The sequence below is a fragment of the Trematomus bernacchii genome, unplaced genomic scaffold (assembly GCF_902827165.1).
Source record: "Trematomus bernacchii unplaced genomic scaffold, fTreBer1.1, whole genome shotgun sequence".
NCBI lineage: Eukaryota > Metazoa > Chordata > Actinopteri > Perciformes > Nototheniidae > Trematomus > Trematomus bernacchii.
The window spans coordinates 12,313,680-12,335,899 of NW_022987803.1; the positions used below are offsets into that span (position 1 = coordinate 12,313,680).

The 22,220-nt window shown below is 40.9% G+C and overlaps 1 protein-coding gene across 1 annotated transcript in view; it reads right to left on the reverse strand.

Moving 5' to 3' along the window:
• mdga2a (MAM domain containing glycosylphosphatidylinositol anchor 2a) overlaps positions 1–22,220 on the reverse strand; it is a 176,072-nt gene that overhangs the window by 109,977 nt on the left and 43,875 nt on the right. Inside the window, exon 2 of the mRNA XM_034150816.1 lies at positions 6,135–6,274. Coding sequence (XP_034006707.1) covers positions 6,135–6,274 — 140 coding nt within the window. The remainder of the gene's footprint in view (positions 1–6,134; positions 6,275–22,220) is intronic.

A 22,220-nucleotide genomic window follows, 5' to 3' on the forward strand; every position in this document is an offset into this window, starting at 1 on the left:
AGAAAGATCAACGTTTGCTTACAAGAAAAGTGAAAAAAAAGCTCATCTAGATTAGTATCCAACTGAAAATCCCAGCAGTGTTTGCGACTACACATGCTGCGATGTTACGGCGAGAGCTAATTAAAATGCGCCCAGTGTCTGTTGTTATGCAGGGATCATATGCCAGAGCACGCGTCTTTCGGTGAATCTCCCATAATGCCTGCTGTGACGTTTCCCTCTCCCTAACAACAGACTGGCTTCTAATTGCTTGCCATCTTTTTTCTTTTCCGGCACCGAAGGTGGTCTGTGCCGCTCGCTGGTGCAGCCAAGTGTGGTTGAGCATGACAATCAAGCGATCAGGAGAAGCTTCAGGGGGTCCGAATCACAAATTGTGAGTGTAAAGACACTACAGGTCTACTGTATATTAGAAAAATACTGGCCCTTGGAAAAAAACTGGATGACCAGATGACTCAGTGAAGTGTTTGATATTGAAAATGAAGAGAGATAAAAACAGAAATCAGGATCTCTTATCAAAACACCCTTGACAAATAAAAAAAATGGTGGCTCGCTTTGAGCTACATCCAATATGTTTGAGTGCTGCAATTTGTAGATGATTGAGTATAAATGTCTGTTGATTGTGTATATATATAGGTATATACATATTTGTATACATATTTTTATATATATTTGTATTTTTGTATTCGGGATTGTGGGAAACGATATTTCAATCTCTGTCTGTACACACAAACTGAAAGATTGACAATAAAGTTGACTTTGAAAAAATAAGTAATAATGACCGCGGGTGTGTTGACAGGGTCTAGTTCAATGGGAAGTTCTGAAACAGAGCCCCTTCTGATATTGTCGTTTGTAAGTGCAGAAATTGAAAGTTAAATCATATTGAAAAAAGCACCATCTGCTGAAGACACCAGTACTGTAGGCAGACTGTCATGAGAGCATCCAAAACAGATCACATACTCCAATTGGTCTGTATAAAGCGAAATGTCCCTGGGCCCGAGGTTAGGTTATTTGTACTCGCTGACCCGTTGCGCTGCGAGTTGAATCTGGCCAGCCAATAATTGAAAAAAAAAAAAAAAAGGTGTTTGCAATGTGGTGTAGCTGGCTGTTGGGAGCCTGGTACTCAAACAAAGCAGTGTGGACATAATGGATGGAGGCCAGGGCAGGGGAGACGGGGGCAGATGGCTTCATCATCAGGGACCCTTTGATGTCTGTTCACGGCATCAAAGACAATGAACCGAGCTGGAGGACGGTGACCGTGAAAGTATGAACAGATAAATCTGTATGTGTGTGGTGCTGATACAGAGATAAAGATACAAAAACAGAGACAAAGGGTTTTATTTGTATCTGTTTATTAAATAGCAGCAGGGCTGAAACTAATATCTATTTTCAGCATTATGTATTCATGAATTTTCTGATTAAATGTTTGATCTTTTCATCCATAAAATGTCGCAACAAGTGAAAAATGCTCCTCAAGTTTCCAGAAGCCTCAGGTGGCATCTTCAAGTTGCATTAATATTCAATTGTCATTGATACAGAGCAGAGAAACATTTGATTTTCACATTTGATAAGCTGTTACAAAGTTATAATATTGAACATTGCTTGATAAATGACTCAGTTGTTAAAATTCTTAGTAGATTAACTTCATGTTCTACTAATTGATTCATCTCATACAATTGTCGGCACTGAATGGAGATGGAGAGAGAGACAGAGAGAGAATGGATCTGTTAGTCTTTTATATATTTATCCATAAACTGCATATAAGAAGTGGGCAGTCACCATGATTTAACCCACTATGACGCTTTCGATGACATTTTGTGACATAAGAGGGTGGCGTTAAGCACAATCAAACATTTTAAGTTGTATTTAACTTTAATGAAGCTGTAAGACCAACACACTGAGGTCTTTTAAACTGGACAACACCCTGTGGTACCGACCTGTAACTCCCAAGGTAGTTCAGCCCTCAAACACGCCTTGCTTTCCATTTTAGAGTAAATGGGACCATTGGATCTAATTATTGAACATTATGCTGTATTGAAAAAATACTATAAATTGAGACCTTAAACTCATCAGGAAAATGTTTATTGAGGGTATAAATCAAGTGAGAAGTCCGGTCATTTTCTCATAGACTTCTACAGATAGTCAGATAATGTCAGCATTGTCACTGCAGGCATATCACCTCTGTGACAATGCTGACAATGCTGACATCGACAACGTTTACCAGGTTACGAAACGAAGTCTGATTGCATAGAAGTCTATGAGAAAATGACCGGACTTCTCACTTGCTCAAATCACCTCTGTGCCTCAGAGCGGCACTAGTGTTACTAAATCAAAAAAATAAAAATCAGGGAGTGAGGAGAAAAGCACATTCAAGATATTCATCATTCTCAGAGAGGCAACTTCCTCAAATCCTTCCAGTGCCCTTTGCCCTTCTGACGATTGAACTCCCCCCACTCCCCCGAGCCTGCCACATGCCAGCAGTCCAAGTCTTCCTCCACAGCCTTCAGCAACGACTTGAAATGCCAAACCCAAGAGGCACATATTATACGGTGTGCTGGTGACTGACAGGAACATACATTTATTTGACAATTAAATAGGAAGGCAGACAAGTGTTGAGTGTGCCTGTGTGTCTGTGTGTGAGGTTGGATGCACGTATGATTTTATTATTAGAAAGCCTCTGTTTTCTTTTTTTTCTTTTTCTCCGAGATGAGTGGGTGGATGTCAGAGAGGCCCGCTGTGTGCGAGCTGCTGCCTGGTTGGACACAATCCAGAGACTCCATCAGCGGGAGGGCCTGAGGGGCGTCCGTGTAATTTCAGAAGTGTGCATATTGATAGGCATGAGGAGAATTAAACGGTGACAAAGATTGCCGACCGTGGCCTCATTTGCCATGTGGTTGGTCATTCGAGGTGCTGATGTTGAACCTGGCACAACACCCCTCACTTTGTGTATTATCATGGGAGCTGGTAGTATTTCAAAGCCGTGGAGGGAGACGGGAATTTGGACAGTAATGATGAAAAAACGCTATTTTGTGATTTGCTAATGCAGAACTAATCGATGGCATTTACAGTGATGGAGTAGTGTGACTTGGCCCCCTGTGATATCATTGTGCAGACGGAGAGTGTAGTTAAAGTTATGGCTGGTATAGAAGTTGTTGGAGAAAAAGAAAATTGAGAATGATTCCACGGAAGGGAGAAACTGCTTTCCCATTAAGCTTAGGTGTAGATCATAAGCGGCTCCAGGGGCGAGCTTACAGGGCTTAAGCTCTGAATGTGTTCAGAAAAGCCCGGAATCTTTTACTTTTCATCACGGATGGCGTTTTCTGTACCCAACCCCGATTATAGCTGCACAGGAAGCAATGTATTTTAAACTTTGCGTCACAGCGAAACGTTGACACACTATGCAACTCCTCCCCGCTGCAGTGGCCTTTCTATCAAGCAAAAAAAGAGAGCGACTAAATGTATGTGTAAAATATTTAAAAAAATGTAGCTCTAACTGGTAACTTCTCTATAAGTATTCCAGATGACAGCTCAGCGATTTGTGTGTCCATGACAATGGGAAGGTGCGAATGAATTGTCCAAAACCAATACTTTTGAATGATCTTATATGAGTTTATCAAAGGAGTTACACTTGGTGGTACCGGTAAAGGTCTGTACCAAGTCGTCTGGAGTTTAATGCAATAAGTAGCCTATTCTAATCAAAGTTAAAGAGTAAGATATAGGGGCGACTTGATGTGTTGATCCAACTCCCCTCAGGCTACACTAAGCATTGACAGCTTGCCGCAGCAAAGCATTAGCAGTAATGCCTGGGAAATAAATGAGCAGCTGTACATTTGAAGAGGTTGGTATTTAAAGTTAAACTCAAACTTAATATATACGGGGGGTGAATCAAGAGTCAATTGATTTTAAGTTTGAGTGTAAGGTGTTAGTAGGCTTTTTTATAGTCACTGTTAAAGCATTTTATTGTAACATTGATTTAAATGCCAAAAGCAAAAGGTGGAAGACTAACCTTACAGGAAGCAGAATTGTCGGTAAAATCCAAGCACAAAAAAGGTATTTTTTTATCAGTCAAATGTAGCATTGGTATTTAAGATTGGATCTAAATACATGCCAAAGATGCATATAACCCTAACCATATCCCACTGCTCTTTTTCCAAGAGTATCAGGTGTTATTATTGTATTGTTATTTCCGTCAATATCAACAACATTTGAATGCATCATTTGCCTAAGAATATCAAACTGATACGATTAGTAGTCAAAAAAATGAAAATCACACAATCTCTAGATGAATTAGGGGAACCAAGTCACCTTTTCTATTCATTTCCTCGCAACATTTATTTTGTATGCATGTATCAAATGTGAAATAACCTAATAAAACAACATTTGTCTATGAATCAGAAACTAAAATCTGTACTTTAAGATAATGGGCCTGTTTTGAGGATGTTAGCAAGCGAACAGATGGCGAGAACAAGTACAAAGCAGTATATTCCAAACAAGAAGAAGTAAGTAAGTATGGACACTCTGGGAACTTTTCACACTGTTGGAGAGAAATGTCCCCACCAAAGGTTAAAACCGAACCTGTGCCCAAAGCTTTAATCACAAGGACACACACTTGGGGACACCAAGCTAGCTCTGCAACCTTTATAAAGAGCACTGATTACTTTCCCCCCCCACACTTCTTGAAAGATGAAGAAACTAAACTCAATTAAAATGTGGAACTTTGGGGCAAAGAAAGACTGGGAACATGTTCTGCGGATTAATATTTAACTCTGATTTCAAAGATGAGTCGCTGTTGCCGTGTCAACGTGCGAGTGTGTTTCCGAAGAGGTCGCCTACCAACATCACATACCCAGCCGTGAGTCTCCTGCCACCCCAGGTAACCTCGTCTACTCCCGAATGCACTCAGACTGAATGTGCGTTTCCCCTCCCCTCCCCTCCCCCCCCCCCCCGCGGTCCCATGGCACAACCAGAAGGGGCGACAGATGACACATCCCAGAGTTGGGGGAGACACAGCAGAGACCCTCTGTGCCAGGGGATCTGCGTGAGTCTCATAATGACTCGGTTTCAAAGGAAATCCTGCTCTCCTGCCACAGCCTCGCAGGGCTTTTGATCTCCCACTCCTCTCCTCTCCTCTCCTCTCCCCCCTTCCTCGCTCTGCTCTGTTTTTCTAATTAACAGGAAAGACAGCGATGATGAGTGTGAAGTCGCCTCCCTCGACGAGAAGAGGAGATGATGTCGGAACCTCGTTTGCTAATTGAATTTTAGTCTCACCTTTTCAATTGTGAATATAAAAATCGATGTGCTCTTTTGCTTCTGCGTCCAGAGGGGAAGTGTGCAAATGAATCCCCCTGCCTATCGATCAACAGGGGAATTATCTGAATGAATGTAAAGAAGTTCAGCGCTGTCTGTCCCGAGAAGGAGCCGAACTCCCACGTGAACTTTCAGTTGACCGGCAAACTGGAAACAACATTCGATAAATGTTCAAAAGGTTAGCGTGTGCAAATCATGCCCGGAGTAATGTGAGGAGAAAATGTGATGGTCGTTTGTGGCAGAGCTGACATTTATACCTGCGTGGATCAAGTCAGTCTGGATTTTGTCTAAACAAGTAGATGAAATCTGTGTTGTTTTTCATTTGTCTTTTTATAGATTTGGATGAAAGAGCAGTGAAAAGGCAAAACCAGAACGGCCTATTTTCTTCAGAAAAAAGACTTTTGAATTGGTTCAGATCACAACGGTAAACAAAAAGAGTTTGAGAAGTACTCCCTCTCTGCTGCAGGGGACCCTCGTGCATTCACATGACCCGCACTCGGTACACTGTGGCCTGTTTTGGCAGATGTTTCGCCCTGTTTTGTTTTTCACATTCTCATTAGCTCCGGGAAGCTCTCATTATCAACACGCAGGTGCACAATGCAACCTAAACCATCAATAATTAAAGGATTAAACTTTTAAGCTGGTTTAGTGCAGAGGAACGTGGTGTGCCGCTCATTGGCGCTGATGCAGAATGAAAAAGCAAGCTGGACGGAGAGTGAGGAAAGGAGACACAGACAGGAAGGAGAGACTCAATTAGCAACGTGTCCCCTGATTCATGCGGGGCTATTTTTGCTTCGGTGATGATGACAGCTAAGGGCGGGTGAGTTCTTTACCTGTGGTCGAGGATGGCCCGTCACCAGGCAGGTGAGCTCCAGGGTCTCTCCCTCTCGGATGGTGTACACTCTCTCCGTGTGCCGCTCCTCCTCCACATTACAGGCGTGCCCCGAGTGTATAATGCGGACGCTCGGAGGTGCTGCGGAGAAGAAAAAGCACAAGGTGTGTTAGCATTCTGTTCATTTCTTAAAGGAATGAGTAGTTTACCAGGACAGATTGTGTATTGATTTAAGAGGTTGCCTCAGTGGGAAAAAAAGGTTTCCTTAAAGCGCTGTGGCTGGGTTTGTACTGCACACAACAAACCAGTGTTATTTATACCAGTAGCATTTTTTACTTTCATTTACTTTCATAGCATTTACTTTGAGTGTAGCTTTTCAAATATTGCTAGCATATTGAATTCAAATGGAGGAAAGCTACTTTGGGAAAAGCTATTCACTGCCAATTTTAGATTCCATTGGTAGTGACTTGTGAGAGGAGCACTTTCACACAATATGTGGGACTGATTGAGCTCGCGCTGCCAAACACAGTATGAACAATTCTGTAAAACAGCTTCAATTTCCCTTTTTTCGAAATCTTCACCAAGCTGATCACGTCGAGCTGATTTTTTTAACATTACTCAATACACATGATTAATGAATATGTGTTTTTCTAATTTGCTCTAACAAAAGGTGAAACATAGGAAAACAGCTGTATGTATGCATGAATGTAAATTAGAAGCATAGCAAGGGGTGAAAAATGATGCTCCTATTTTGCACTACAAAGTAATGCAAGTGCACGCCATTACTATGCAACCTCAGAATGACCGAGCGTGCTGATTGGCTCTAAGAAGGCACCATGCGAAAGACATTTGGGAAAAATTCAAAGCACAACAAATTCTCAAATGGAACCTTATATATGTGATCATTGAGATACAAAATGTATGTGGGACATTTATTTTTTATTTGAGTGAGATTTTGATTCAATATTTGACCTTGTGACCCTCTACAGTACAATTGCACAATCTAAATGACAGTTGGGAAAATAAAGATTAGCACAAAAGCAGCAACAAATGAGTTTCTCTCCACTCACACTGAAAGTGACATTCACTAAGCATCTCAACTAAATGACCCAGTGTAATCAGCAATAATTCAGATGCAGTGTCAACGAAATGACCCACTGTGAACAATTGATAGTGGGCTGCAAAACAAGTAATTTCCAATTTCTCTCCGCTGTCCTTTTCATGTCCTCGCTCTGCGAACATTTCAGAATTCATTTAATACTCAGAAGGGTTTCAATAGAAAACATTACCACATGTACAACAAGAAGGACAAATAAAATATCTCAATTAAAACACTCAAAAACATCACAGGCATTTGAATAGGAACCTTTCATTGCAGCATATTAGCAGTGAGTGTCCATTTTCAAATTGGTGGCTCTCACAGGACAGATTTCATTCATTTGAGCCTATTATTTCCAAATGTAATACAATTACAGATTTGAAACAGGTAGAAGCTGTAAAATGGGCAAATTAAACCATACTATTCATGAGAATAGGCATACTGTGGTACAAGTTCAGGACAGAAAAGGTCTTCCCACAGCTTTCCGTCCATAGTTACTGCTCTGGTTCTGTCCACCAATAATGTCCCTTTGTGAGAAAGTAAGGACATTCAAATCTATCCACAGCCCCACATACAGTGGGACATAAGTGGTGGGGGGTTAAACTGAAGGGAGGAACAAGTCATCTTAGGTAAACCGCCCAAAATGATCAGTTCCACTGAGTTGTGGAGGCGCAGTCGCATGTAACCGACCCCTGACAATACTAGCATCTGTTAGGCATTTATTCCTCTCCAACTTACATGATTAGTGAAGAGGTTTCGGGATGAGATGATTTAGAGAGCGGATACGGGATATGATTAGGAGGAGGACTACAAATTGGTGAAGATGAAAAAAAAAAGAAGAAGAAATCAGGCAGGAATCACGAGGAGTTGCAGACTGTGGTGTTGCCTTTCATGTCGGAGGAGCTTCTTCCTGTGTGGGCCCCTTCTCTGCAGATTCAGCCCCGGCAGCAGATCGGCTCTACCTCTATCCACGCTGCGATGCTAATGAGCGCGGCGACACTCCTCCCCTCCCTACTGCTGCAATGGGAGTCTCAAGTAGAGTGTATCCTTAGCCACGCGCTAACTACTTGTCCCTCCCTGCTACCAGCCATGCTGTTTGTCTCATTTGGCTTGTTAGCTTAATGCCCCGTCGAGCTTGTCTTGCCTTTTCTAAATGCTACCTAGATTGATGAACTCTGAGAGCCTCGTTGGACCTTTTCCTTCGCTCTTACCCTCTCGTCTCTCCATTTGGAGATGAATACACTGGTGGGGAATTCCATAGGGGGGGATAAGAGCCTGAGAAATAGACTGTAGTGTAAGGGAGCTTCACGCAAGGCTGCCGCCTGATACAAAAAAAAGGCTTGGAAACAAGGCCCCAGGGCACCCGGCGAACAAAGTGCTAATGCCATTTACTCCAATGAGCCAGTGTCTCCGCAGCATACTATCAGTCCTGGAGGAAAGTAGGGAAACTCCCGTAATTAATGATCTTCAACCGCTATAGCTGCTGCTGCGACTCCTACAAACATAAACACACTTTTCTTTATGCAGACAACACTTAGCTTACAGCCACAAAAGCAAATAACCCCTCTCTTTAACTGTACATAATGAGAGCCATAATGTTCTCGCATATCCTTTTACAGCTAAGACCTCAGATCGCTTAGCCCAAAGCGTGAACTGAAATCACCGTCATTACATCATCATTTCCTGTTTGTTCAGTTGTCATGGAAACCACTTGATACCGCCGATAGTTACTCTTAATGTATTCAGAAAAGTCATCTAACAGTGGATAATGAGACATCAATGGACTGGGACTCGGGGGTTGCACAGAGTGAGATGTCAACGCGCTGACAGGTTGGAGATAAAAGATGTCCTGGTAGAGGGGATAAGGGTGATAGACAACGCTTTGAAATCAGCATAGCAGGCCAGACATGGCTGGTTATACCTCTGAACATCTCAACTACATCCCATACACGTGCGTCATAAGGACTGGGATTTTATTTTATACCCTGGAAATGTATAATGTTGAGCACTATCTACTACAAGTCCTGCATTTGTAATTATTATACTTAAAAAGGTACCCTGTGGAGTTTTCCTGTTAACAATGTAAAGTCATGATTACAAACTCATCGTGTATGCTGTATCCTTGAGGCTTTTCCTTCCTCATAAAACTTTTTTAAAAATTATTTTAATGGTGCATTGTTTACATCCATATTTGCTTGCTGGCAGTCAGTGTCTTTATCGGGCACATTTTTATGTTGTTTTGGCACTGACGGTAAATCAGCAGAGAAGCAAACATAATTCGGCCACGATGTGGATAGTGTGTACGCACATAGGGACCAACGCACAGGGTCCCAAAGCCCCACCATTGGTCAAATCTCCACTTTGACCAAAATCAAATAAGTGTAGTCAGCTAAATGCACTTAAAGTATCCACAGTAGCGATGTAGAGTAAATCAACCCCCAGCGCTCCGCGTAAACTTCCAATTGGATCTTACCAACACCCGCCAACATTCTATTAAAGAGTTACAAGTACATGTACAATGAATCAATACTAGACTTTTGTGAAACACTTTCTTTTAGCCACTATCCCTCCAGTGCATTAATACAAGATGGTGGTTAGCAGAGCAGAGGTCATGTTGAAGCAATGAGCAGAAATAGCCAATTCTGCTTGTGGCACATTTTGAGGTCTATTATACACTTTATTTCCCCTGTTGTGTTGGGGATTCGGCATTGGCCAAAGAAGCATATCTGCCACTCAGACTGATGTGAGGAGTGCAAAACATTGCAGATGGAAATCAATGCTGAATATCGAGTGGATCTCCCCAGTCAAACTAATGCAAAGTTATTCTGGAATCACTTGATTATTTGCTCTACAAGCACTTGTGATTTAACGGCGTTGTTGCAAATGTCGAGCAAATGTCGTCACGAACCTGTGGGTTGAGATCTGGAATTTGCATAAATGCGCATCTCGGGTTGTAGTGTCCCCCCGCACTTCCCCTCCCACCCACCCATCTGCGGGCACACACACTCACACACACAGCATCCTGATAACTATACGTGTTTTTTGTTTTTACATAGAGCAAGCAGATGAGCTTCAGGCTAGGAACAGGAGTCTCAGATGTGCCTCTTCTTTTTATTTCATTATCTCATTTCCATGACGGTGACATCATTACCCCCCCCCCCCCCCCCCCCCCCCCCCCCCCTCTGCAGAAACACACAACGGGGAGAGAGAAAAGGGAGGAGAAGGGAGGAGAACGAAAGTGGCTTTGCAGACACAATTGTGCATGTTAGGATGTTAGTTTAGTGCTCTCTCTCTGTGTGTGTGTGTGTGTGTGTGTGTGTGTGTGTGTGTGTGTGTGTGTGTGTGTGTGTGTGTGTGTGTGTGTGTGTGTGTGTGTGTGTGTGTGCGTGTGATGTGGTGAATGAGCATCTCCCACTGGAGTGACTAGCCTTCCTTGGCCTCAGTTGGGGGGGGGGGATGGAGACAGCTTTATCCACTACCGCCAACGGAGATTAAATTGGATTTGGCTAAGAGCAGCCTTGTCACCACGGTTCTGGAGTGCCTGAGTGGCAGAGAGGGTTCTTGGCAATTGTAGAGACTCTCAATTCGACAAACAACTGAATGTGTAAAAAAAGAAAAAAAGAAAAAAAGAAAAGTCCAACAGCTGCGGCTCGTTGCCGCTGTGGGCTTAATGTCCTCGGACCAACCCCCTCAGGACCACTAACCATTTCCCGCTCCTTTTTCTGGCTCCGTAATCACCTTCTCACAATGCAAGAGACAGATAGTGGGAAGCAGAAGGAGGGAAACATATGCAATATGCATACCGTGACCCTTTTCAAAAATAATTGTTTTTGTTATCACAATTATCGATTCAGCTCAAGGCACACCGGAAGAAAACTTGTATTTTGTTATAAAAGGGCCACGGGGGGAAAGTCAATTTCAGATGTATGATAAAACTACACAATGACAAAAATAAATAAGCCAAGTGATAACACAAAAACAAGCTTAGTGTTATTAAACTGCTCAAACAAGTGCAACACAGTAATGGTATTAGATAATGCCAAAATAATGAGATTTGAAAAAATATTGGTCAAACTGTTGATTATTTGTAAATAGCACTTTCACATCGGTGCTCTGCATTTAATATCAGATCATTTATAGTTTAAACCGGCAATATTCATTTTGGTTTTGGCCACCTGGGAACTGTGGAAGAATCTTTATTAAGACCATTGACATTGGCATCTTAAAATGATGTCATGGCAACCCTTTGAAAGTCTCCACCGAATATGTCTTGCTCTTTATCAGCTAAAAGCTCTACTATGTTCAACCTTATCTCTTTACTTGTTTAATGCAGACACAGACAGCATATCGTTTCTTAGAGTTGTAATGAAATGAGCTGCCTGCTGCTGGGAACAAGGTTTATAAGAGTGGAGGGACTTTAACATAGGCGGTTAAGTTGTGGGTCATAAAACCAAAAATAATGAACAGTACGACTCTCCAACTCTGCTTGGAGCTTAAAGATTGAAACTAGACTAGGGTAGCATTAGATTGAATGTACAACCCAACCAGTTTAAGGTTATAGTACCATAGTAGGACTTACAGAACTAGATTGATATTATCTTCCCCCTTTTCAAATCTACAGCAGCAGACTCGCTCATATTAAATGAGAACATGTTTTGGGTAAAACGGTGTGATCTCACATTGGTTATATCAGTGTGAATTAAATGGATTTTCACTCTGAGAATGGGTAAACATGGTCCATTGCCAAAGGTGTCACACAATAAATAATTTCCCCCCATGCTTTAGAAAGTGTAAGCTTACACTGCACCCGGCCCCTGCCTACTGTATCATTGAGAAGCAGCTCATCTGTGGGGTCATCCATGTGTGTAGGGCCTAGAAATGGTTTGACAGCAGCACATGCATATTATTACATCAGGGGTTGTCAGAGCGTATTGATTACACACAGTAATGTACTCGCATGCACTCCTCAGCCTACACTGTTATTGTAAATGAGAGTCTGTATGGATCCTCAGCACAGATCATCTATCACACCGAGTGTGAACTGTGGGCTGGGGAAAAAACAACACCACACACATTCATACGAGACTGCGGCGTCACAGAAAACACAATGTGTTTGTGCAGCTCAGCAGACGAGAAAGAGAGTCATTATTACAATCAAGAGGGACGTGTCAGGAGATATTTGTGTGGTAAAAACTTACTGTAATAAAGAGGGTACTTGAGTCAGGATGGCTCATTTACACAGACACATTTGTTTGTCTGATTATTCGATGGACAGGGACACTGTGGGAGCACATAACAAACCTCCACAGCTGCTTCTATTTATAGGACAGAAATGCACACACATTCATACAAACACATACCCACGTGCACACACCTTGTTACTCTCAAATGAGGTCAGTTTGAAGCTGCCAAACCCCTGCTGAGACGGAGAGAGGGAGAAGAGAGACGACTGTGGCGGGTGAAGGTTGGAGATTTAGAGGACAGATTCATCTTTGATCCCGCATCACGGCGCTCGGCAGCAGGGGGTTATGGGGCCTGACTGCATACAGCTGCATCCATTATGTTCACGCAAGCTTTATTTTATGCAAACCAGCTTGAGAAAATTACACAAACGCGCCTGGTTTCATTTGAATGATCATTTGCAAGCACTAGCGGTACAGGATATCAGATGCACTTTGTTGCCGGGCTTGCAGCAGTGCTGTGAAGCTGCTGTCTCTGTCCATGGTGCTGAAGCATGCAGCAGTGAGGCAGGGAGAAGTGCAGGGGAAGACTCAGCTTTGCCTGCCACTTACACACAATGTAAGCATTAAACCAAGCACACTGAACAGACATGCATTACCTACAGTAACACTGAAGGTTTATTCTAGCTCAGCGATTGCAAATGTGCGACTCAATGCACTACATCCACCATCTTGGATTCACTGTCTCTGTGCTTGTTGAGCTTTGGATGAGTATGAGTATGTTATCTGCTTCAAAACAAGATTCCAGGTAGTGCTGAGACAATAGGTTTGGCTATCAACATTCAATTAATCAGTGACAGATGAAATAATCATGTTATACTGTAAGTTAAATGTCACCAAAAAGTGCCAGAGATTGTATGTCTCCATATTACAAATGAGAATAATTAAACTCTTGGTCTTGGTTGTTTTTTCTTTAAAAAGTTGTGAAAATATGATTCACAAAGGTATCTAATGAATTTAAATATGTTTGCTAAGCCTGTTTGAGTATATTGATGGCAAACCTGAAGCTAGTCATCCCCTTATCATGCGTGCACAGTGTCCATCTTATACAGTAACATGTTTAGGGGTTTGCTCTTATGCAAAGGATTTTTAGGCACTGCAAGAAAAAACTATAGGGTTTTACTCACTGACTATAAAGTAAGAATTAAATTAGGGCTGTGCAATGAATCGTATTTTAATCGCAATTACGATTTTGGCCTGCCACAATTACGAAAACAACATAATCGAATAAAACAATTATTTTGCTTTGACAGTGCAACATATTTGATCTAATTTATTTTGGTCTAATTTATTTGTATTTATCATATTTATATATGATTAGTAGCTTTTGGAAGTGCGCTCCAAAATATTTGTTGATCTTGTTTATTGGTATTTATTATTTTGATATTATTTATTTAAAGTTTTTCAGTTGAATTATGCGTTCAGGGTAATCAACAGTTATAAGATACTGTTCAAATTATTATTTGTATTTGTTTTAAAGTTCAATAAATGGATGTTTTCAAAGTCAATGAATAATCGTATTTAATAATCGTGATATCAATTATTGACCAAAAATAATCGTGATTATGATTTTTGCCATAATCGCACAGCCCTAAATTAAATAGATTTATACAAAAGCTTGAGATAGAGAATTGGACCTTATTTGAACATGACTTTTTGTCTTAACCTAATAGGGAAAGCACAGGTGTAACTCATATTGTTTAGGTAAATGACGCCAGTTAGCACAATACATTAGCTCACCTGCAGTGAGAGGATCACAGTCATGAACTGTTATTGATTACACCTGCGCTTCAGCTATGATGACACGTGGAAAGGTCCTCTGTGAAAAAAAGGTAAAGCCTCAAAACATGCTCCAAAATCTCAAATAGTATCTTATTTTGTATTAATCGGTTACATTCACAACGAGATAGTCAAAAGAAAAGTCATCTTAAAAGTTTGCCTTCAAATGTGTCGTAAAACAGGAAAGCTGAGGTAATCTGTTCTGTTCTCTTTAATTGTATTTGACAATGGGCAGTGATAGCACTTTCTGCTACTGCAAGTGGTGAGCACAGCAACATAAAACAAGACACATTTAAAAGTGTAAACAGAAAGCGCGAGTGCTACTAAAAGCCTCTGTGCTATCCTCTGATCTAATACCTATGTCCATTTAAGGCGCAGATATGTGTTATAAACCCATTAAAGTGAGCATGACCAGAGATCATTGAACATGTCCTTGCAGCGCGGGTTTATGAGGGATAAACTTGCAAGCCTTTTTACGACTACATGCTGGTCAATTTAGAACGTCATTAAAGAAAGACCTCGACAGTAAAGCAGCGCCTGCTAGCTCATGGTATAGTTGAGAAAGGGCATCGAGCTGAGGTGTGAATCTTTACCAACAAGGCTACAACACTCACTGCGGTATCAGAGCGGTACAGCAAAGTCGGCCATTGTGGGTTCCTCCTATCCCATTCTACCAGTCTCTCCATTCAGGTTGCCACATTGGCATAGCAGCGGGCCTGTTGTGGCAGTTTGATTTCCCTAAACAACACTAATCGGACATCTGTAGGGAAGGATAAAGCCCAGATTGGCCTTAACCACACGGCAGGTCTCTGTCGATAGGCCTGACGCTGGCCAACATTCACACGATTGGCTGACGCAAGGCACCGGCTTTCTTTATGGTAGGCTAGTAGCGCGCCAGCAACAGCTCACTGAGGATAGAGTATCTGGCAACCCTGTGAAGATTGGCTGCTTCCTGCCAAGAAACTGTCCCGTGATTGGCTGTGGCGGGTTCAGCGTGAACTGATTGTCCTATCAATGCCCACACGACGGTGCTGCCTGCTGGCTGGCTTTGCAATACGCAGCTATCCGTAACACCTTCAGGGGGCATATGTCCATGTCTTTGAGTGTGTATGGATCTGTATACCATCCATAACTTTTTCCGTTGGGGAGGTGTGTGGCTAAGCCCTGCCAGCAGGCTCCAACACCTCATTATTGTAAGCCAGGCAGGAAATGGGTTTTTAGAGATCTCTCACTGAGCTACGTTCTGGGAAACGAAGGCTACATGTCTTCAGATATGAGCAGCACAGGCCTGGGAAATGCCTATTTAGTTCAAGTCATCTACACTGCAGCACTTCAACACAAATCAAAACCAATTGACTCTGCACGCACGTAGTGTAATATCACAAAACACAAACTGTTGCAGTCTTGTGCAAATTAATTTGGGTCTGAGAGTTTTTGAGAGTTAATGAATTTGAATTCTTCCACCGAGTCTTGTTAACTGAAGTGTGCTTATTCCATGTGATGTTAAATACAGCTCAGCCAAAACGATGAAAATGAAATATAGCAGCGCCTAAAGCCTCATTAGGGGATTTGCTACATTTGGGTGGAAAACGTAAGTAAGTTAGCTCATGTACACTGACATGGGCTTTTGAAGAAAGAGAAAAAGATTATGTGAAGACGAAGTAGAAGATGGAAAAAATAAATTCAAAACTGTATAGAGTGTGAAATTATTCTTTAACTACAGACTTGTATGTATTTTAATTTCAATATTGCATTTTTTGTCATCAGATATTTGGTCACCCACAGTATTTGAAACATTCAAATACAAATGTAAAATGTTTGAAACTACTAAACTAGGCATAATAATTCCAAATGAATAAAATAATTCTAAAAGATCAGAATCAGAATCCCTTTATTAGTGCCACAGAGGGGACATGTACGTAGATACAGCAGAAAAAAGAGACACAGACAGCTTAATGTTACACATGTTACATATGTTACATGCATTCAAAAGTACTAAGTTATGATGAGAAATATAATAAAAAATAAAAAGTTACATAATTTTCAAAATACACATCCTGTAACAGTTCTTAGGATTTAGCAGCCAGGTATATAATAGCACAGTTTTAACGGCATATATATAGATATATTGCACATATAGCACATATTGCACATAGTTGGTTGGTATTTAACAGCAAGGGGTGTTATAGTCTGTGTTGTGGTGTGTGTGTGTGTGTGTGTGTGTGTGTGTGTGTGTGTGTGTGTGTGTGTGTGTGTGGGGGGGGGGGGTTCTACTAAAAGATGACAACATAATAAGAAAGCTGATATCCCATGGATGTAATTTCACTTCAAGCTATAACTCAGAACTGGGAGACCGGCTCTATTAATGCACACAAGCGTCCCGTGGTGCTTTTTCTCCAAGAACAGACCTCCTGATCTCATATTCAAAGAATGCCTTTCATACCGTGCTCAACATTTTCCATTACCTCCGGTACTTTACTCACTACACAACGTGCTTAAAATGTCAAAAAGTACAAAAGAAGGTGGTTAAAAACCTCCCCATGAACACGACTAACTTCTGCACCCACTGTGCAATCTGATGAGTTCACTATCAGTGACCACCCGTTAGCCTGGGTGTGACCGCCAAACAAACAGCAAACCCTACAGTTTGCATAAACAAAGAACAGACTTAATAGTATATACACTGTATTGTATTGCATGTTATTTACAATCCTAAACACACATGAGTGTTTACTCTTATTTCAACACAGCTTACTGCACCTATGAGGCAGTATTTGCATTAGTAACATCATCTAAGGAAATGTAAGGCTGACCAAGAACTTTTTTAGCAATACAATGTTCACTCTCTCATTGTGTTAACATGCTAACATCTGCTAATCAGCAATACAAAGAAAGCACAGTGAGGTTAATGGTGACATCATTGGTTTTGATTGTAATATTTTAAAAAAGCGTTGGAAATGTGTATTTTTGATGTAGTGATGGCATTAGATAATCACCAGAGCTATCTCTGCGCATATAACAAATAACACACAAATGGTATTTATTATACATTTGTGTCTAATGTATTTTGACTAGCATCCCAGAATGTCTGCTTCACTTATAGTCATCAACTTAGGATATTAACACAAAAAGCAACATATTGAATCTATTATATATATTGATATAAAGTAATATTAAGGTTTCTGTGCGGATAACTACAGTAATAATGATACAAAAAAACAAGATTTGTCCTCTTTGGAAGTGGTTTTTTTCAAACGAAGATTGAGAGGGACAGTAAGAGTTCTACATATTGATGTAAATATATAATCTTCTCTGAAATGCGAGCAGCTTTATATCATTGCTGTGGCCTGGAGGGAGGGAAACTACTTCTCCATCAAGGGCTGGGGGGTCGTGGGTGGGCAAAGTGGATGAGTCACACTCTGCCTTCCTCTGATGCCAGTTTTGAGGTACCCTTGAGCAAAGCATATCATGGATTAGTGGCGACCAATCAAAAGAGTGCACTTGGTTGTATGCGTACCATGCTGTGAATGGATCTGGCCCTTCCTACATCCAGGACATGGTTAAACTGTACACCCCAGCACGTGCACTCCGCTCTGCATCGGCCAAACGGCTCGCTGTCTATGAGGGGGACCCAAGTTCCCATCAGCTAAAACACGTGGGTTTGTTATCCTGGCTCCAAAATGGTGGAATGAGCTCCCCATTGAAATCAGGACAGCAGAAAGCCTACACATCTTCCGGCGCAGACTGAAAACTCATCTCTTTCGACTCCACTTCGAGCGATAGAATTACTAACAAAGAATCACTAACAAAGCACTTATAGTATATACTAACAAAGGACTGGTTTATCTAAAGCTAGTTGAGTAGCACTTGAAATGTTTTGGCTCTATGAAACCTGATGTACTTATATGATTCTGTTTTCTTCAAGTTTGTATCTTCTTGGTCGAATGCACTTATTGTAAGTCGCTTTGGATAAAAGCGTCAGCTAAATGCAATGTAATGTAATGTATGCTTAAATGTAATGATGTAGTGTTTTGTGAATTTAAATTGAGTTGATTTCTCTTAAAACCCTGACGTAATGGAATAAAAAAACGGATACAATTATCCCGTTTACGACGTCTGTTTACCCTTTACCTTTTTGAAGTACAACTTTTCATAAAGCACTTGACACGGCATCCACCAAACACAATTGTTCCCTGAGCGGCCTGTGGAACTGGATTGTGTCTTAATCAATTGCATTACTACAATATCACACCTGATTTAATTGACTAATCGCATGGCTCTTACAAGTCTTGTAAATCACACCAATTAAGACGGTGTTGATATTCAATACATTTGTTCCTGTTTGTCTGAATGTCAATTAGTGTGAACAAGACTTTCCCTGATCCACTCCAGTATAGAGGGAGATCAAAAAAAGAGGGAGCTACTTTTAGAAAATCTTCAAAGATTTACTCAAAAACCCCAAATAAATCTATTAGTATGAGTTACTAACGTTGTAAACAACAGATGAGAAATGAGTCAGCTAGTGAGGAAAAAACAAGAAATATCTAGCTTATTTAAAACCTCACTCAACAAAATGCAACAGGGGGTTGGATCCAAGAGGATGTCCAAATTGAATGCTGTGTACAAAACAGATTGCTATTTTGACATTTGGGAGTTAAAGGCGAGCGAAGGGTGAGCAAGTAGGGCATCTGTGTCGTGAGCCGAGCGAGTGTAGGAGGAGAAGGAGGCAGCAGAGCACTCTAATGCGTCTCATTTCACAGGGCGCTCATCATGGCAGCGCACTTCCTGGCACACACTCCCACTGAACACCCGTGCAGCCGTTCTGAATGTGAAGCACATTGTTTAATAGTCCATTACGTAAATTGATATTGCTCATTGACTGTTGTCCTTGGCTGCCCATGTAGTGTCAGAGAAAGAGACAGAGATGGACTGTAGAGCAGTGAAGGGCTCATAGGGCACGCCATCACTGGTGTTTGGTGTTCAGGAAGAACGTGCCAGAACTTCCCATCTGCTCCACTTACTCCCACCACGCACATCCACCTCCTTACACTGTCGGATACACATTTTTTGTATAAATTCCAGAGCCCAATGTTATGCCTTCAAGTGCTTTTGTTGTCCAACATAACAGGCAAAACGTAATGATATACAGTTTTTACACATTAAAGAAGCCAAAGAAAAGAGTTGTCAAGTGTTGAAATTACTATAAATATGCATTATGAATATTTAAAGCAGTTTGAATTGATATTTTGAGCAGTATTGATACACGGGTACAAACTGCAATCTCTGCTTTTAATTCTGTCCTGTAGCATGTTGTGTAATTGAGGTGTCAATAATGGTAAGGATTCATTGCAATATGTCCAGTGCTGTGACACTACCACAGAATCGTATATATTTTTCCTGAAAGTTACCTTAACGGTTTATCGATGAAGCACCTGCCGCCTGATGTTCTGTTGATTGACTAATCAGGTAATCATCTGTGTTCAGTTTACTACCACACAAAACAAAGGGAAGCAGCACATTTCACGTTGGAAAAGCTTAAAGCAGAGGTTGGGGAATATTGCTTAAATAAATTACTCAAACAATGAAGCGATCCACCAATCGATCAGTCAAGTCAATATTTCAAGCTTTAATCTAGTATTCAATCATGTTTGACTGTTCTTTTATTCTTTGAAAAATATTTGTACTTTTTTATGGTAAGTGGAAATATAATCAAACAAATGTTATTTCTCCACTACTGCCATTGTAGTCAAAACCTGCAAGTTATGCCTCTGGATAATGTCTAATATGTTACCATGTGACAGTACATCTTTGGCAGTTTAACCATGAATACACTGGCCAGATTTTTGGTTCTTTCAAATGTAAAAAAAAATCCGGATTTAATAATTTGCATAAGATTTGGGATTGCTGCGCTTCATATTAATCACATTTTGATATATTAAGAAAGTGCCACCTCAACAATCATAAATGTGTTAAAAGTCGCCTAAAAATCAACTTTTTAATGTCTTGACTTTTATACATAAATATGTGCCCCCCCCTCCTGTGTTACGAGATTCTTAAAGTTTCAGGAAAAAAGTTTCTCTTTTTTTTTTTTCCTGATCCCTTTATCTAAAACCCTGTCTAAAACAGATTTTGGCCATTTTGTGATGTCAAAATGTTTTTTTTGGGTTGGGAAACAATTAGCCAATAACCAAACGAGGTAACACCCGCCCACTTTAGGATCTGAATCTCCATTTGTATTCAAAGATACACAGGGCTGAAACAGAGGGGTTTATGGGATGCTACAATGCATGAACTGTTTGGTATTTCGAGTCAAACCCTTCAGAAACATGTTTTAAAGATATCTGAGACAAACAAAATAGACTTAAAGAACAATGGAACTGTTGTTTCCTGACTTTGAAAAATCAACATGGATCTAGGAAGACAAAGGGAAAAGGATAAAAAACTAAAGCTTAAAATGACACTGAAAAATTCCTACAATCTGCTGATGTTTTTCTAAAGCTTCTCCTCCCGTTAACAAAGTCCACAACTTTGGAAAAGAAAATGTTTTTGTGTGTGGGTGGCTTTACACTGACAGCCAATTGAATAAGATCTACCTCCCCCTGCAGTCAGGGGGCATTAGGAATAAAGCTCAACCAAAAGGATGGGTCGTACATCATTGAGCATTACCCGCGCTCTGCTCTGTCTCTCAAACACAAATTGGATTACCTGCATCCACGCGGATCTCCAGAATTGGACAGGCAGACACATTTAAACCCATGCATGATGCAAACATTGTAAAATGCACAGTTCCATATGGCTTTATTGGACTTGCAGTAAATGGAGTTCACAATTGCGGCACCTGCAGTCCATCTCTCTTTAAAACGTACACACAAACACACACACACGGTGCAATTTCTATTCCCCGATAATAAATGCCACATTACTGTGATGTACAGCGATGGGCCACATCATATAAAGGTTGCCCCGATGGAATCTCTGTTTGGAGCTGCCGGCCTTGACATGCGAAATCAGATCCTAAAGCTGTTTATGGCGCCATGAAGCCAGACAGCATCCCTCTTCTCTGGTAAACAATCCACAGGAAGCTGATGATTTATTAGCGAGGCCTCTAATCAATCTGAATACGCATCTTTCTAAATAACCCATTTTTGGATTTGGGTTTTCTTTGTGCATCACAGTGGGGTGGCCAAGGCTCAGAGTTTTCCAGCTGAGGACTGATGCAGTAGCAGCAGCAGCGCTTCAATAATGACTCGACAGCACTTTACAGCCAGGCCACTAATTGCTATTATTTGAAACAACACATTTTAAATAGAGAGTCATAACAGTACGGTCTCACATCCAGCGTAAACTAAAAAGCTCTTTGTGGAATCTAAATGCTTGTAAAGGCAGCAGTGGCTGTTAAGTTTAATAGGATATGTGTTTGTGTGTGTTAAGAGGTGCACTGATAGTGTCAGTAGCACTGCAGTTGTTGGTGATCAAGCTCTTAAGTGCTAATGCCTGAATGAAAAGGGGATTTTGTTCTGATAGCAAAAGCGAATAAGTCACACTTTGGAATATTACAAAAACAGCAGAGAGAAAGAGAAGCTCCCTCAGCAGCTTTTTTTAAAATCCTTTTATTGTACTGCATGTATTCTCTCTTGAAATAAGAATATTAAAATGTGGTATAAACAAGATGAGAGGGAAAAAGAAAATGCAGAGCCAAAATTACGCTATTCACACAGTAATAAAACAACTGCAGAGGATGTTTTGTTCCCTCTTTCTACAGCCCCTCATTATCATTATTATAATACTCATCACTTTTTAGATTGTATAAAGGATTGTTACGTCATTTTCAGTGAATATTTAGGTCAAATTAAGCATGTGTTACTGTTATTGTTCTACTTCTTCCTCTGAACACTCAGTGAAAAGATATTTAGGTTCATTTTGAAATATGGGCTGACACAATTGGGCAATTAATTGGATAAAATGGCAG